General features: G+C 39.0%; 1 protein-coding gene across 27 annotated transcripts in view; it reads left to right on the forward strand.

Moving 5' to 3' along the window:
* The window catches only part of rbfox1 (RNA binding fox-1 homolog 1), a 644,752-nt gene that overhangs the window by 247,986 nt on the left and 378,288 nt on the right, over positions 1-18,478 (forward strand). For 2 of the 27 annotated variants that reach the window (XM_088613255.1, XM_088613257.1), the window contains exon 1: positions 17,977-18,129. The exons of 23 other annotated variants lie outside the window; for them this stretch is intronic. In XM_088613255.1, coding sequence (XP_088469381.1) covers positions 18,085-18,129 — 45 coding nt within the window. In that variant the 5' untranslated portion in view covers positions 17,977-18,084. Of the gene's footprint in view, positions 1-17,976; positions 18,287-18,478 lie in introns of those variants that run through there. 2 more of the 27 variants (XM_088613251.1, XM_088613256.1) reach the window with 1 other exon arrangement.

An 18,478-nucleotide genomic window follows, 5' to 3' on the forward strand; every position in this document is an offset into this window, starting at 1 on the left:
TGTGAGAATTGGCACAGATCTGAATGGACTTACAGTAACATCTAAAATAATACCAAGTTGAATAAAAACTAAATAAAACTGCATAGTTCATTACAACGTCTGCATGCTTTCCATAGTTTTTAGGTTGGCATGCCCTGATTAGTAGGTGAAAATTATTTATTTTGTTCATCTTTAAAAGCGCTCACCAGTTTATTTTCTACTCCCTGCTGGTAGCTTATCCGTCTGTTTTTCAGAAGAATGCTGCTTTTTTGTTTGTTTGTTTTTTTTGCGAGGCAGTAACCATGGAAACTTGCAATTATATGGGGTGGTATCACAACAGCAGAAACCGTCAGTGCAGGGAGGCCAGGCAGTGCTCAGGTCTGGGGTGCTCAGCAGAATGCTGGGCAACTTTGGTTTGGACTGGCTTCTGGAAGAACTGACTGAGAGCTCAATGAATTGTGCATAGCGGAAGACAGAATGGTATAAATAAGTAAATATGAATCAAAGGCTTCCTAGAAGCTACACAGAAGGTGAACTACTGATGTGGTGACTGCTAATTGGAATAAAGGTTTTGTGAAATGGGATTTCATGGCTGCCTTAAAATACACCATTTGGAGTTACAATATTCAGAGCTGCTTGTGGTGAGATAGGTGGGGATCTGGGTGCATGGAGTTAGTTCTTAACGAAGCGAGGCTAATGAGCAATGTAGGCTGTCAGTTAGCTAAGCTCAACTGACAGTCGTGCTGCTCCAGGAAAGTTTCTTTGACCTTTCGAGAAATTCCTCCTTCGCTGCCAGTGGCTCCATAGGTCTGCCGGAGCAACACGGTAGAGGCAGCCAGAACGTTTTCCCAAATTGTGTAGCGAATGTTGACACATGAGTATGGGTACTTCTGTCGCTGTTTTGGGTGTGTGGGTGTAGGATTTTTCATTTTTTCCATTTTGAGACCCGCTTATAAACAAATATTTAAGCACAGTATTCCGTCAAGTGGTAAATGTTACGTTTTTAATTATGCCAATGTCATTTTGTTGCAAACAAGCACAAAAAATAATGGGAGGAGGGAAAAGATCAGGAGAGAGAGCGTGCATTATTTGTGAATATTTCATGGAGGTTATTTATCATATGTATGATAAAATGATGCATAATTCAGGAGTGCATTATTGGATCCTGCTGTTCTTATATAGCTAACAGCAGTCTTCATAAAAGCTGGGAAATTGTCTATCAAGCCATTGAAAGGAGTATTCAAGCATAAAGTATAAGCTTCTCCCTGACTTCTTAAAAGATGTAGTCTCATTTCATTTTGCTTGGCAGAATAATAGTTGTGAGACGTTTTTTTTTTCCTCAACTGAAATAATACAATTTGCTCAGGAGAGGGGAGTTGACAGCCTAAGTATTTAACAGTGTGGGGACTAAATGCATTGACATTGAGCTCTACTGCTTGGTTTATACTGCTGGTTGTGTGGATTACCCTTTTCTCCAGTGCGGTGTGATGAAACAGTGAAACAGAAAATGCCATTTATTTACTTTTTATCTGAGCCACTTTTTATTGGTTTTAATTTTTTTTTACACAGAACAATAGACTACAACACCACTTTGTGTCAGTCCTCTCCATTGGTGGTACCACCCTCCGGCTGCCACCAAAAGGCCCCCTGAGGCACTGATTTGACTGCATCGGCTGCAGCACTCCAAGCCTACATCACATATTCTGTCACATGGATCTGAGCAACAGAAACACCATAGAACTCCTGTCAGAACAGGAGAGGATCTCACGCATACAGGGCAGGGCATGAGGAGGCTCCCAGTTTAGCACCAACAGTCTTTTAGCTGCACTGAGACTCGCCAACCCAATCTGATTCTACCACTGCGAGGAGCCAGGATATGAGGAGCCAAATCACATCATGCCATAACGCGACCCCAGGCTGTAGAATTTCCAAAAGTGAAAACACTGAATCTGTGAAAAGTGACAGCATTGTACCTCGTATTGCTTTGCCTAAATATCTGCAGAGCACTCATTGCTGCAGAGTCCCGGTGCAAATAAATGGTGGCTACCACTGCAGTAATAATTCTGCCTAGATCTATGTATGGGAAATGGCGGTGTGATGTCCAAGCAACAGATTTTATCTGCACATCCAAAAGGTCACAAATGAGAAGAGGCCATTTGGCCAATTAAATTAATCTGGCCCTATTATTCTACAGTCCCTTATTCCCATAGCTAATACTATTCGTACTGGGATGCCCTCCCACTTGGTTATTAATTTCTCTGGAAAAAAACAACAACTATTTTCTAACAAGGTTGGTTTCCAAAAAGTAGGAGCCTTAGAAGAAAATGTGTTGTCGTTTAAAAATGCTGCCTTTGTTTCCAATTCAGTCAGTTTGCGAAGACGAGACTTGCACTGCTGCGAGGTGAATATGCAGTACATGTAGGGGATCCTTTAATGAAGCCTTTTTCTATGCTTTAAAATGCAGGACACATCAGCTTAGCCATGGTGAAATTCAATAAACCCCTCACCTGAAGGATTCAATTGATAAAAAAACAGTGTAATCCAAAGCATCCTAAAACAAGTTTCAGATTATTAAGTGTTGTTTTATGGTATCTTTGACTATATAGAGTACCTACTGCGTATTAACTATGTAGTTACTGGATGGCAAGTTGTGACCTTTCCACATTCTTCATGCTGTTTCTTTCAGCTTTTGTGCTGAAGCGCATACTGTAAGAGACCACATATCTTAATATCCTTTAGCTCATCATTCCTGCTCACCATGATGACGTTATTTATACTGTGGAACTGACAGAATGTACCTTCCTTGCTTTGGGATGCCTTCTGCTTGTCTATACTTTTGTCAGTCTGCTTGTCCTGGTGAGGGTCGTGTCAACGGCATCTTTTTCAACCGTGACACATTCCAGCTCCCCCTGAGGGATTCCTGAGTGCCCCCAGACCGTGTGTGGTATAGTCCCATCTGTGTGTCCCGGGTTGGCCAGGCCTCTGCCTTGTGGAACCTTTTCAGTGCAGCACCCATGCAAGCATCTTAGACAGGCTTCCTCACTAGGTACTTGAATCACCTCAACTGGCTCCTCTCAGTCTGGAGCAGGATCCATCTTAATCCCCACCATATGAAAGAAGAAGAAAGCACAAACACTGTACTGTAATGTCACTGATGAGCTTAGGTTTGTTTGATTTTTTTGACGAGGGAAATTCAATCACCCATCTTTACTTAAAACGGCATGTTTAGTTCAGCTGTTCTTAATTGCAGTCTGGTTTCATGTGTATTGTTGCTTATATGTGCTAATACCTCAGCCTGTTGGATGATGGAGAGTGATAATAAGCTGATCTGATGATGTGTTACAAAGTAGGTGAGCCACTAATGACTCTGGTATGAAGTTTTAATATGTTTAATGTGAGGTGTTGTTTTACCATATATGTTGGTTCCAGAAAAGGCATATTGCACAATAAAAGGATACTTAAACAAAGTATGTTACACAGAATTAGCATGAAGATCTGTGGTAAAAGCAGACTAAAGAGTAGAAATTCATAGTGAAATCATTGGAAAACGCAGGGAGGTACTGTATGGAAATAATTACAAAATGTGGGTGCAATAAACTTGAAACAATGGGAAACCTGTATAAATGCCACACTGATTTAATGTCAAATTAACACAGATTCCCTGTAGCAGCGGGACACAACTCCGGTCCTGGAGGGCCAGAAGGCTTCTGGTTTTCTTTCCACCTGAGCCCTTAATTACCTATTTAAACTCATTATGTGCTGAAGTGGACAAATTGAAGCATTTATTTGTTCTTAAGAAGCTGGGGGTTTGAAGAGAGTTATAAAACCTGCTGGACAGCAGCCCTAGAGACTAGAGAGCTGGCCCACTGCATCCCTGCAGGATGACACACAGGTCTCTTGAAGTTTGTTTTTCATGTCCTTCTGCTCCCCGATGTCAACAGCAGACGTACCCTCCCCCCCCCCCCCTGCTCCACAGCCCCAGGGCTTCAAAAATAAAACTTTCATATCTTCATCATGTGAATGCATGTCTTTTAATATGCTATGGCACCATCTCTGGATGACTGCTGAAACGTCATCCTTCAGAAAAGGTTCTCTTGAAGTTAAATCTTTTATAAATCTTGACAGGATAGTTCATTGGATTTTACTATGACTTATACAGTACAAAATGGAGCTTCTTTTGTGTTGAAATTGATGTAATTCCTAGCTTTATTCAATATCTTTGAAATCGTTCCAATCAGAAGACAAGCAACACTAAATCACATTCTTCAAATCATGCTTTAGAAAAAGAAATGAAAATAGTACAGCTTATCTTAATCTAAAGATAAATTCAGTTTTAGGTACTAGTTTAAATGTTAAAAATGCTGGAATATTGTTTATAGTGTATAATACATTCTTCTGTTTGGCTTGTGCTTCTCACAATAGTCTGTCACAAAGTATTCCTGCACAACTGCTTGTGGTTACATGTGTTGTTAAATATCTTCTAAAAACAGGCATCTTTCCAACGTTTTGCCATGATTCTCTGTCTCCTTCTGGAAATGCATGGGAAACCTGTATAAATGCCACACTGATTTAATGTCAAATTATATGTGTTAAGATATTACAATTCGACTGCTCATTATTCTGTATTGAAAGGCACATGCTTTTTGAAACCCTCTTGAGGGGTTAACCCTTTTAACTCTAATGATAATGTTTTTACTTCAGAAAGGAGAAAGATGAAAAAGTCACACAAAGAGGGAAATATCCATATTTATGTCACAAGGTCTTAACTAACAAAGCCCCTAGCCTTTCTCAATTGCTAGTTACATCAAGAAGCTACGTGGACGTATGATAAGAGCTCAAGTATTATCTAGAGAGATAAAGATACTATCTGTTTTAACTGTCACCACTTATTTTGCTGAGCTCTAAAGGCAGCCCTTTTCCTATTTGCAGAAGCCAGATTTTTAGAAAGCTGTATGCTGGAGGAATTATAAGAAAGCTCTGAAGATAAAATACTTAACTGTTAAAATATTGAAGTTCGGATTCTGCAGTGAAACAGATAAAAAAGGAGCATGTTGTAGCCTCAGATCTGCAAATGCAGGTTTAAGAAAGAGTAATGTAGAGTACCGACATGAGTGTAAATCTGTAGATTTGTGAAATTTGAGAGAAAAAAAGGTCGTGCACTCTTTAAAATGCTGGCTCTGACGCTCTTACATCAAACTGTTCTTTTTCAGAATTCAATGCACCTGTATAAGATGGAAATAGTGTAGAACAAACTTGAACATCCAGGTCTTTTTATATTGCCCTTATACTGTATATACCACCGGCAAGGGTATAATCCCTTTACAAATTATGTACAGTATATCATGCATAAGGATTTCCAGCTGTAGAGCACTGATGCATCGTATGGGGGGAAACATGGAAAAACACTTTTAAAGATACAGTAAAGATGCATTCAGTTACTAAACAAAACCTAAATGCTTTACTATTCCCGTATATCCTACCATCACCTGAATGTTAATTATGTGAGGTCACCTCCTTGCTTTTGTGTACTATTTCTGCTGCTGTTTTCGTCTTCTTGGAGGAGCTGAATGCCCTTTGAAATACTCATCATTGAGTTTTAACGTGCACGGGGGACTGTAGGATAGTGCAATGTGTAAAACAATTAGATACCTCGACCAGCGTCTTCCCTTTGTCTGTAATGTCTTTGAAAAGGGTGGGCCATGAGCTGTTTTATCCAGTAGAACTCATTTTTTTTTCTGCCACAGTAGAGTGGGATTAACTAGGATAGCTCTTTACTTTGATAAAAAAAGGGTGAATTATTTGCAGAATCTCTCAGAACATCCCACTGAAATCCAGCCTCCTGACCAGGATTGGACAAACAGAACATTTGCTGTAACAATCTTTACTCATAGAGAAGAGAGCTTTAAGAGCAAAGCTGCTCTAAGTGAGTCTTACAAAGAGCTACCTTTTAAAAATAGTGATTTGTTGAATACATTGGAAACGGGGAAAGAGAGAGTGCAAGCGGAACCGGTTCTTTGCAGCAAAGCTCAATTGTATCCCAATAAGTCAGAATTTCTGGCTGCACAATCTGTGGCTCAGAAATGAGCTTTGTTTGCTGATCACTGGAATATTGTTTGGAGCACTTTTCCCTTCTGCGGCTTGTGATTTTTTTGGTTAATAAATTACTTTAGCAGGAAGGCAAAAATGAATTAATAATAACTTCCATATGGTCTCCCATAATCATTGCCTTTTCTTGTAAATTTAATGACAGGGCACCCCAGAGCTTCCTTAGCGAATCAGAATTTCCCTTTCATGGCAGTAATGAAGCAGGCAAATGAGGTATTCCACATTAAATTGAGGGTAGAACTACAGACGGTCTTAATGCAGAGAACCCAAGGTCATTTTGGATAGAGGCATTTAAGCCTGATGCTCTGAGATCAACCACATAGCTGCCTGTGACCACTGTGCAACAGTCACCCCTCCCCCACCTCAGGTCCATGGTATTGGATTCAAACCCTTTGCTGCAGATCTGAGGATCATTGTTCAGCAAACACAAGAGCATATGGATGCTCAGCACCAGATGGTTGGGACTTTTGAGTCCCAGGTGAATGAGTCAGGCTCCAATTTGGGGCTCAAGAGACAGGGTAAAAGAGAAGGTTACAGGGTAAGGAGTTGCTGGGCAGATTGAACAGGCAGTAGATAATTTAGCTGTAAGTGTGGAGTCAGATAATAATCTACAGGAAGTCAATATTTCACATGCCACCTAACGTACTGTATGCCTACAAGTATTATTCAGTGAGGGACAGTGTGTGATGTGTGTCTGCTTTCTGCAGATGGAGAGGTACTTTGGAATGTGCTTGATCTCTTTCTGTTCTGCGGGTCATTTGTGCAACTTAAATCTCGAGGCTGGGTTTTGTGTCTTTGAACTCTGACCTACAGTATGCACACGCAAATCATGATAAGGCATATTATTGATGACAGTATCTCTTGATATCAGTCTAGAACTTCAGGAATTAGGAGTACAGTGCATTTCCTGCATTTTCTCTGTCTTTTGATTTACGCTTTACGATTTACTTTCATTATCCAATGCACTAACCTTTCATATTTTAGTAGCTATCCAATGCAGACTGTATTTTTAGGATTACTTCATTCTTTAAGTTTTGAATTTTAGGTTGATAATGATTCTTTAACCCTAAGGTTCACTTAAGCGATTGCTGCCCAGCAAATTATCTCCAAACCTGAACGTTTCACAAAGCATTGGAGCAACTAGAGTGTGATACAGTGGCTACAGAGTGCACGTTTTTGGCAGCTTATGTACACTACACATTTATCTTGATTTCTGCTAAAGCTACGTTTATCAAGGTAGATAAGGGGATGAAGCACATATTCAGTAATTTTCCAGCTTCTCAGACATTCTTTCCCCATCTAATATTTTGATAACCAAGCACACGCATAACTGCAGTCTGTTGAGATAACAGTACTCCTTCATTCTTTTCATACATCAGATCATCTAATCACCTACCATTCTGGGCCACCTCAGTTGTGATAAAATATGATTAAATATTTTTCCTAATTTATGTTTTTTGTATTGGTTGTCCCTTCAGAATCTAGGTCTCCTCCCAAAAGAACTCTCGTCAAGATTAAATCTTCTCTTTGCTTTTAAACATCAAATATGTATATTATTATAGACAGAAGGATATACAGCTCTGAGACCGATTGGTACCACCAAATGGGAATTTGTTCTAAATTTAGTTCTCTGGTTAAACAAAGAATTGATTGTTTGAATTCTGCAAACACAGTGGTGTTTAATGACTTGGTTTAACTTGATTTTTGAAAGGAAAAAAAAATGTTTTTTCAAGCAAGTGTTAAAACAGATTTTGAGGGGATCTGCCAGTTGGCGTTGGTTTGCTTGCTCATTATGTGTGGAAGAATGCTTGCCAAGTGCATCGGTCTGAAACTAACCAGCAGTGTTAGAGGAAACCGAGAGCCCTGATCAAGCAGATGATCTGGCAATATGAACCAATTTGTAAAGGAGATTTACAAGTTGGGGGGCATAACTTAGGTTTTCACCTTGATTTGAATATCAAAGCGGAAATGGTTTTTATCAAGCATTACTGCAGTTCTGTAAGCAGGGTCTTACCGAGGGAGGTCAGAGTACACGTGTAAAAAGCTTCTATTCTGCTGTCCTTACAAGAAAGCGCTGAGCTGTAGACGCCATTTCTCACATCGTGTTCTGTTGCTCCAGTGAAAATCCAAGGTGGAGATCCCAGAGAAGTACCTTCTTACTGAGGAAGTGTTGTCATTTATTTTAGCTGATGACTGCATCTTAATTCCTTGAAGAATGCCCTAATGGAAATGCATTCAATGAAGGTAATACAAATCCATACAACAGGGTTCAAATGTGATATTGTGTTCCAGGAAAGAGGGACCAAATCTCTAATCCACTGGAGTGGAATCGAGCCTCAATTAAACCGTATCTATCTATAACCCTGCACAAATTCTATTTTTGAACAATGACATTCAGTAAAACCCATTACAATACTGAAATACTGTACTTGCAAAATTAAAAATAAGTGCTTATATTGTAATATACAAAAATCAATGTCTGCCAATATTTCCCCGTGCAGAATAATGCTCAGAACAAGGGCAGACAGGTTTTGTATTTGTCAATGTGACATTTGTGTATCGGTGTCTATGCAAAAGTAAATGCTCAGCTTGTGCAATGTGTGTTTGCAGAAATACATAAAAGAGGTTACAAACAATAGAAAGCTGATCGAGGGGTCTGGGGTCTAGAGAGATCGATACTTAATGCGTCGTGTATTGTACCCTAAAACAAGAAAACAAGTTCTGTTTGATTTCTGATTTTGTGATAAAAATGTTTTAGAATTTCGAGAGTGTGATAAGTATTACTCCAATAAAATTGCAGTGTTTTGAGTGCACAACCTGAGTGCTCCAAAAATCTTCTCATTATTAATTATTGCACTTTTCGGCGATGCTGTGCACTTTCCGTTAAAATCTCTGGCGTGAAACCTCCTCAGTGGCCAAAGTGGTAAAGGAGCAAGCTGGACTCTAAGATCACGGGTTCAAGCTTGAGCTGTGGTGTACGCTTGGTTGAGTGTTGCCGAGGGTGGGATCAGTTGGCCAGGGCTCTCTTGGCTCTCAGTGATACAGCGCCCCCCTATGGACTCCCAGAGTCTTGCAGATTTGTAGATGCTGCCAGTGAGAGCTGTGCCTTTCCTCCAATGGCAGACTCTCCCAGATGGGGCTGCTTGACCTGTGGTTTGTTAAAAGGCAACTGGCTTGAAGTTGCATGGGTCAGAAAAGTAGGCCCACACATCCTCATTCCCCACTGTGTATATTATTAGGTATTACTAGGTTTGTACCTGCAAACCAAGATTGAACAAAAAAACACAATTGGCAAGTCCAAACCAAGAGGACATTGCAAAAGTAACTAGCAAATCTGAATTTTGAAAAGAAAGGAAAAAATGCTCTGTTTTCTCTGGGACTAATTTTCCCAGACAATCTCATGTCAAGGATGGGGCTTGTTTCAACAAAACAGTGTGAAATCGGTCCACAACATTGCTAAACTGAACCTGCAAAAAGCACTGAGTCCTTTTTTAAAGTGAACTATGTTTGTTTCTTATGCGAACAAAAAATAACCAAGTTCTTTTCTCTCGTTTTACTCCAGCTTTACTTTCCCAAGCGAACAGAGTTTGGCAGCCCAGACCACAGTGCTCAGGATGATGCAGATGCACTCGATTAATATTTTCCCAAACAAAAATCTGCCATTATATTTCATTTAGTTTTTTTTTACTCCGCCTCTGTTTTGAAATTCATGCTGCGCTCTGGAAGAGTACAGAGGTTTTGAGTGATGTTAAATTACATAAAAGGGGCCCTCCTGCAGGACCCAGAGAAATTATGCTCACCTGCCCCAACTTGTGCTACACATTACATATGATTGTTACAACACACTCAGTACAGGAATTAACAATATAGAATTTACAATGGCTAAATCCATCAATTCAAATTACATGAATTGAAAAATTGATGGTTTATAGAAAAGATCATTTAGATAAGTGCTGTTTAATTCTGCTTTGAGTAACTTTAGAAATGAATGAAAACTAAGGGAAAAAACAACCCTAAATAACTGAGAAATAACATTCTACATAAGATATATACTGTATATACTGTGTAAACCTTTTTTGATTGTGCAGTCTTCTTTAGAAATGTATGGGCTGCTCAGATAGGCTTCATGTACAGTACTGTAAACAAACTTGAAAAGCAGATTAAAAGAAGCTGATTACATTTTCATCTACCATTTCCTTGAGAGATAAATATGAAACGAAAAGAGAATGATCACTTTACTTTTCACACGCACAGATAAAGGCTGGAAATTAGACTACAAGAAACAAGAATTCCTTGGTGAAGCTTGTGTGCAAGTGGAGAACATTTTAATAGCTTCTTAAGGTACTTGACTTTTTCTTGTCTGTGAAAGAGTGCTTCACACTGTGTGCTAAGTTATGTCTTATAATGACATACATTTTCCACTAGAGGCCAGCCGTCTAAGAAAAGGAAAAAATCCCCAGCATTTCAAACTTAAAACAGCACTGAACTTCAATGCACAGTGTATGTACAGTACACTTCTCTGCTTATCTCTTAAACTAATTCTCTTGATGATGCTGGAAACCTTCTTCGTGCAGAAATGTAGCATCATGCTGAGTTTGGAGAAAGCAATGAAATGAGACGACTTGATTACAGGGGTGTCCCAGAGGGGTCTTTTTCAGTGGGAAGATTAACACAGATCCATGTAGTGTGCAATTACAAGGATTTAAATGGTTCAGATAACAAATGAATATACCATTCACTGTGACGCACTTCTCATGCATGTGTGTGGATCATCAGAATTGTTAAACCATTCAGTCTTTTCAATTAGATCAACACTTACCTGTGGCATTTTCTTGCCTTTGAACAAAGAAGAGTCCAAAGTTCAGAATCGTTACGTGTAAAGACTGAAATAAAGGGATTATCAGAACAGTATTATTTCCATTACTGATATGGGGAATCGGAAAGTAAAACTGATTTTTGATAATGACTAAGGGCAGTGGGGATAAATGGAGACCTGTGACTGGAAATGCGAAAAGCACTGCTCATGTATTTAAAATGTATGTTTTCGAAACGGTATCAGTTCAGCTAACTGATATGTATTTATTGGTAAGAGACTCACATATGACTTTCCCCATAGAACTGTTCATCTCAGACTTAGTCATGACTATTATTATTATTTGACAATGAATATAGATTTACTGCTAGGAACAATTGATATGTATATTATTACCATACTGATAACTATTGCTATTCCTTTTAACCAAGGGGAAATATAGTGAAGGAATATTTTTATGTCTTAGTGGATTAAATTTTTTTGCAACATAAAGATTATTTAGATTATATAGATTCATTTCGCTGCATTATTTGATAACACAATATATTAGAATTTTATTATTATATTATTATCCAATAATAGTAATGCATGTGACCCACTTCCTGGGCGATCCCTTAGCAATATACCGCTGAGGTATAAAGAGCTGAATTCTCAGTGGAGCTCAGAGATCATTTTAGTTGCAAATTTAGTTTCAATGTGGTGATTATTATTACATTCAAACTCTGCTACAATTTACAGTAGCCCTCTATTAAAAACTGCTTTTTGGTCGAGGTAATAAAGAGACCATGAGGTTGTGCAGTTCAGTGCAAATACAGTGCAAAATGGGAGTCAGGAGTCGAAGAAGGAAAATAAAAGCTATAAAGTCTTTTTAGAGGTTTCTGATTTAGAGGGACAAAGTAATGTTTTTCAATATTTATGAAATCTGTTAATGAAAGGATATGCCTTTCCTTGCGTGCTCAATAGAACCTACTGCATGTCACATTCTTGAAAATGTTGAAATGTCAATTTTGCCATATGGACAGCAGAAATATCGAAAGCGACACCAGTTCTGAGCTTCAGCCAACATCTCAGAAAGATACCACAAAGGGCAGCCACGGTGATCAGGCTGAAAGAATAAGAAAGACCTGCAAAGTATTGGGTTTTCCTAGGAGATCTTCCATCCAATTACTTGGATAAGCCAAATCCAGCTTAGTTTCCAATATTTGACAAACGTGAGCTCTGAGGTTGTTTTGCTGTGGGCAAAGTCAACATCAATAAGTAAGTCTATTGCAATATAGCTTTCATAAGGCTAAACACTGTAACATAATTATTTTGTAGGAGCTGAGGGGTTTGATCCCACAACAGATTCATCAAGTGCTCTCATCCAGAGATGAAGGGTATAAGAGAGAATATGATAAGCAGTTATAATACTCAGTTATGTCTCCTTTATGTTCGTTTACTGTGCAGCATACTACTTTCACTTGCTAGCTCATAAAGAAACAGTGTGTTCCTTCCACGTTCAAGATACAACAAACAAATACAGCGTTGATTTGCAACTTCCCAGTATTTAATAAAATGTACAAAATGATCTTGGGATCTATGACATTTAGACCATCCTTCTTTCCAGAAACCTGCTGATTTCTACATCTGCGGGTCTGGGTTTTTCAGTGAGCACGCTCACTGTGGAAGACTAAAAAGAAAAGATTTCACAAAAATAAGGATAAACGATTAAGTTGCAGAGGCAAACAGGAAACACTAAGGTTTAAATAAGAGCAAGGGCATACAAAATACCGTACAGAGGTACTGTATGTAGGCAGGAGATGCTGTTTATATCCAAAAAGTGAAAACGCAGTAGTGGTCAGTGCCACTGTGAGTGCAGTGCAGAGCCTCAGAATGCAGGCCTGCCTGTAATGTGCTCTTCTAGAGGGAAAGCCTGAGTTGCATAAGGACAGCCACATGGTCTCCCACAGCGGTGAGTCACAGTGCCAGAGAAAACACAGCGACAGGGTTATGAAGCATGACCAGCCCAAGACACAAAACATTAACCCTGTCTGCCTCCACAGAACATCCAAAAGTGAATCATTGTCATTTTCCTTGTACATATTTCCTGGACGCCTTTGCATACGTAAGGTCTGTCATCATCATTAATTAATAAGTACAATGTGAAAAGATTTAGCACTTCCCTGTCTACACTTCACAGTGGAGCTAAACTGTAAGTTTAACATTTGTTTTCCATTTTTCACACATCTTATATTCCCTGATCTTTTTCATGACTTAATGCTGCGGTTTTTTTAAATGTGCGTGTACCTTTTAGAGGAGAAAATGCTGGGTGTTTGTATTTTTTATTGCTGGATATTTGTATTCTTTCTCTGTATAAGAAAGTTGTAAACTTTACTATGCATCATAATTGAGGTAAGGAGTGTGTGAATACAGCTGCAGCATTTCAGAGAGGAACAGCTACAGGCTTGTCCTTGGAGATTTAGGGGCCTGGCTACAGCTTCTTGGAGGAGGACCCCAGAACCCTCTCAGATTTGCCCTCTTGCTGAAAAGAATCACAATAAGCATTTGACTTCTCTCTGAAAACAGCTTTAATATTGGTGTCCTGGTTGTCTGGTCTGGGATAAAATGCACTTAAATTATTTATACTGTTACACTGTAAATCAAAATTATATTAAGGTTAGAACATAAAATACCCCTAGCAGTGCTGTTCTCCACTTACAGTATACAGCTATAGTAGGTGGACTGTATCTGGGACATGAACCCAAAACCTGTCAGTCATCAGACCAAAGGCTCATCTATTATGGAATACCACTTTGATAATGTAATGTATTACTGGAAATATTTGGATTACAGTTTAAGATTTGCATGGAAGACAAATGTAATATATACCTGAAGAGAAAGTATATTTTTCAATAATTCATGTTGCTTTGAGATTAAGGTAATGCTATGGGCATTACAACACTGTCCCTTCTCCTGGAAGCTAGCAGTATCTCTGCTGACCATCAATAATGCATCACTGTCAAAATCCACACAGTAAAGCCTAGACAAAAGTTTATTAGAGTTTCCAGATAACTTCAGCAGAACTTGAAGTTCCTTATTTCTTCTTCCTCACAGTGAAGCCCATAACTGCCTTCCAGGCACTGTCTGCCCATATTCCATCTTAAATTTTAATGCTTCAAATATCAAAACAAGACGTTCTGTTCTAAATAGAATTAATGTGGCTAATTATAGAATATAACATTAAGGGGCACATAATGCTTCTACTGAGATAGTTATTAAAACGAGTTTAGAGCATTAAATCCTACCAGAGGGACTCCAGGGAAAATCAGGATTAAAAGATCTCTTACTGCATCCAAGAACTGGGAAATAAAATGTGCTTCATAATTTATAATCTGCTTGGTTCCATAAACAAAAATAAAACTTTGCTTGGCTATTGATGTTTTGAGGCTTTAAAGGGATGGTTATTTTCTGTGAAAATGCTATTTATGGTGTGGACCTCCATGGGGTATCCTCCTCCCAGTATCCAGACTCATCCCAGAAATAATATTGCGTGACAGCAGGAAGGAAAATTGAATGCAGAGTAAATTGTCGGGAGCCAAAGGCCAACGTAACCTTTACAGGAGGAAGAAAGTCTTTAAAGTAAAAGAGAATTTCAGCTGCGGTTATGCTGAAAGCAGTAACCCCAATAAAACTGTGAAGGGAAGTTTGATGATTTGAAATTGTGCTACAGTAGGTAAATTACATCTTCTGTCACAGGATTAAAGAAATAGGCTAGTTACTGAATGACCTGCATCTTCTTTTTGGGGGGGGGCATGTATGTGGTTTGCAATAAAATGTAGTGTTGGGAAACCTGCTTAAACTGGAAAACATACTTATTGCTGACTCTACATTCCTTCTGCTATGTTTATAGTACATAGCCAATAGCTATATTATGTAACTCACATTTCATTTAAAGTCAAAACTGATGACAGTAACATGTCTGATATATTTCATTTTTCACGCCCTTGGCTCAGTAACTGAAACACACTAGGAATTTGTTCTGCGTTGTTTACTGTACATTCAAATATTTATCTTCTGACCACTTACTGTATGCATCATAATTTTTGGTGATTATAATTTCCACTGCTGTACGAGTATTTGTATTTTTTGAATGATTTTAATTTTTCAGCAGGGACTCCAGTCAATTATATATGGTACTGGACTGTGAGCATTGCTTACTGCCAGGGATTGTAGATTTCCCACAGTTGGCTTTGTCTCATTTAGGAAAGTTTTTCTCCCTCTGTAAAAGTGTTTGTGCCACAGTGTTAAAGAGTGGGCCACTATTTACCTGAGAGAAGGGCAAAACTATTTATAAACTGTGTTTTTACATTTTTACAAAAGGGTTTGAGGCGTTTATGAATCATTGCATCTTTTTAACTATTTTTTTTTTGCTTACAAGCTTCTTAATTAGTTTACTTCTCAGACTGCTGTCAGAGTGTTCTGCTGACCTATATTTTAGTGATGAAATAGAAAGTGATACAAAGAAATATGTTACATTTAACACTGTTCTAAAAAGGCAGACATTGCATAACATCATGTTGCTTTCACCTTTCATATTTTTCAGATACAAAATGTGACCTGGAGGTTCTGAGGCTTACCTAAGACCTAAAACAATTTAATTAAGTATAGTATACCTTTAAAAATCCCCTTTAAGTAAATAAGGAAAAACACAACATACATTTTTCAAAACTTAATTTTTACCACCCAAACCTCATTGGACGTTACTCATAATAACAGGCTGAAAATGTAAAAGTGTAATGAGAGAATACTCAGTTCTTTGTCTAGTGGTTTCTTTCGGTGAATCATTCTGATACTGGTTTGAGTAAGTCTGGCTTCTCTTCCTTGGGGGCTAAAAATAAAAACAATCATGAAAATTAAAATTCCGTCTTACTGCAGAATGCCTGCCTCTCGCTTTGTGCCTTGAAAAAGGACCCCGTTTCTTTTCACAAGCTCGACAGAGACTAATAAGAATATATAATAAATAATCACCTAAGCAGGCAGGTTCAGAAGAATGACAAAGTAAAAATAAAAGATTGAGCACCTGTTTTACTTTGTATAAATGTATAGAACAATAGCGAGAGTGTCATGAATAAATTACAAACTATTACAGGCATTATGCATTATGTAGGAGGCTAATAAATACGCATAAATGGTTTTAGGAGGACTATTTCAAGTGTACTTTTTTCCCCATGACTGTCTTTCTTTTGTGCAATCTCCATCCTCCTGTCTCTCTCCCCCTCTCTTTCCCTTGCACTTGAAATTGGCTGTCATGTGTGGACACACAGGACTATGCAAGGTGCCCTCTTCTGTCATGTGGTACATATTTAATGCTTGAGAGAACAGGGAAGGGGCTTGAGCTGTGGTGTGCGTGCACGCATATATGTGAGACAGAGCTAAAGAGGTAAAAATGGACATGTGACAGAGTAAAGGATACTTCTCACTTAATAATTGTTATTGCATATGTATTATATATTAGATTTATCAGAAGTGAAAAGAGGGTTTTTTTTCCTTATTGCCCCTGCTGGTCTCAAAGTTGTTATTCCTGTATTAGGTGTTGAAACCGAAATGTGTCTCCAGCAACCATTTTTAATTGGGTCTGCTGTCAACAAGAAGAATAACATAAAGTGTGCAAAATACTCCCATCTGTAGACACTTACAATTGGGATACCCTACCATTATGTGGTATTTAGTTCTTTAAAAAACTTGCAAATTCAAAAATAATCATTAAATTGTTTAGAACAAGCCTCCTCCAAATGGAGGAATGGACTATGCTTATCTGAATATCAGTGAAATTGTGAAATGCAAATGGACTAAAAAACATTGAATTTCACACTGACGTTGAATTACCATTGTCCACATTTGGGTCCACAAATCTGAAACATTACAGTCCAGCTCATGAGTGAAAAATAACATCAGAAATTCTGTATCCTAATTTCTCCTGTTTCGGGTATTTCTGCATCATACTGTTTAAGCCCCATGCAATGAGTGTCAAGTATCATACTGCTCAATGTATAGAAAGCTAAGCCTATTCAGGTGTTCCACCCAGCAGATGCAGAAATCAGTATCAATGTAAGATACGTTTCAAGACAAGTTATAGGAAAAAGGTGATTGCATTTTTAAAACTATTTTTACAGTAACCATTTCACCTTAAGTCATAAAAATTTACTACCAGAATCAACTGCATGCTTTAATATTCTGCCTGCAAAGAGCAGTCTGATTTCTGTTCGCAGTACAGATCTGCTGCTTGGTTATGATAATGCGAGAGTGGGATGAGGTGGGTTATAAACATCTCCTCTTCCAGCACTTCAAACCAGCAGGAGTGTTGGGAAACAGTTGAGGTCCCTAGTGTTAGACAAGTCCTTTAGTCTGCCTGTGTCTGCTGCTACGCTGTGGGAAATGTTAACCCAATTTATGTAACCTGTCACCAAGCTGGAGCAGCAGATAGAGCTTTCCCATTGATCTACAGAAGCTACCTAAGGTTCCTTTCTGACATGCTTTTCAGATTACCTGTGTCACCCAAGACCTAAACACGTTTGGCCTAATACCTGTCAACATTTTAAGAATGCGGACAGAAATGGATGCATGTGGTGGGGGGAAAAATACCATTTCAGCTGCTGTGTACAATGCACCTCACAAATCTATAACAGAGCAAGCCAGAAGTTTCAGATTGAGCTGGCCCTCAGACACTTCACCCTGTGGACAAGGGTAGATTACAAGTTAATGCATGAAAATATTTGGCTGCATTCTATTGTTCAGTGGTTAAAATGACAGGAAGGAATGAAACGACATCTGCTAAGCCTAGTGTGATATTAGATTAGAGCAACACTGTACATGGGTTAACCTGCCGCCCGAGCAAAGGGAGAATGGTTACAATAAGCAAAGACACACATGCACCTGGAGGGGATGAAAGAGGCAGTTCAGACTGTGGAGGAACCGGGGGAAGACAAGAGATGCGCAAGCACAGCGAATGGACTCGGCAAGCACAGTGACAGATGTCTGTAGTCATTTATATTGGCAACACGTGGGTACGATTCTCCAGCTTCCACTACCTCTCGCTCTGCTTCTGCTCGCTTTCTCTCCCTCTCTCTCTCTTTCTCCTCGCTCTCGCTTTCCCCCCACCGAGAAACAGGAGGCACTTTTTTCTTTTTTTTTTTGCAGTCCCGACCACAATGAAATCTTGGCAGCTAATTGCAGTCGTGGGAGATGCCCTTCAGGTAAGGCGCACACAAGCTGGGGGAGAAGGGAAAATAAGCGCGTTGTAAAGAGGAGGATTTAAAGGAACGGGGGATGTTTTCAACGCGCTTCTGTGTTAATTCCGCGGCTGGCGTTTTTCCTTCTTTTTCGATAGCACCTTCTTACTACATAAAAAAGGTTAGTGCTTCTCCGCGAACGGTTGTTTTCTCGCCCTGATACAGTATGTGCGTGTGTGTGGAGGAATTCTGTTGTGATGCTCTGAATGGGAAGCTGTCGGCAGGGATGTGGTGGAGCACTTTCCAGCCAGGTGCTGCTGTACACGGTCATTCTCCTTAGATATTTAGCTTTCAACCAGCTGGGTAGGTGTCC

Source organism: Lepisosteus platostomus, chromosome 19 (genome assembly GCF_059453375.1).
Source record: "Lepisosteus platostomus isolate fLepPlt1 chromosome 19, fLepPlt1.hap1, whole genome shotgun sequence".
In the NCBI taxonomy this organism is placed as follows: Eukaryota; Metazoa; Chordata; class Actinopteri; order Semionotiformes; family Lepisosteidae; genus Lepisosteus; species Lepisosteus platostomus.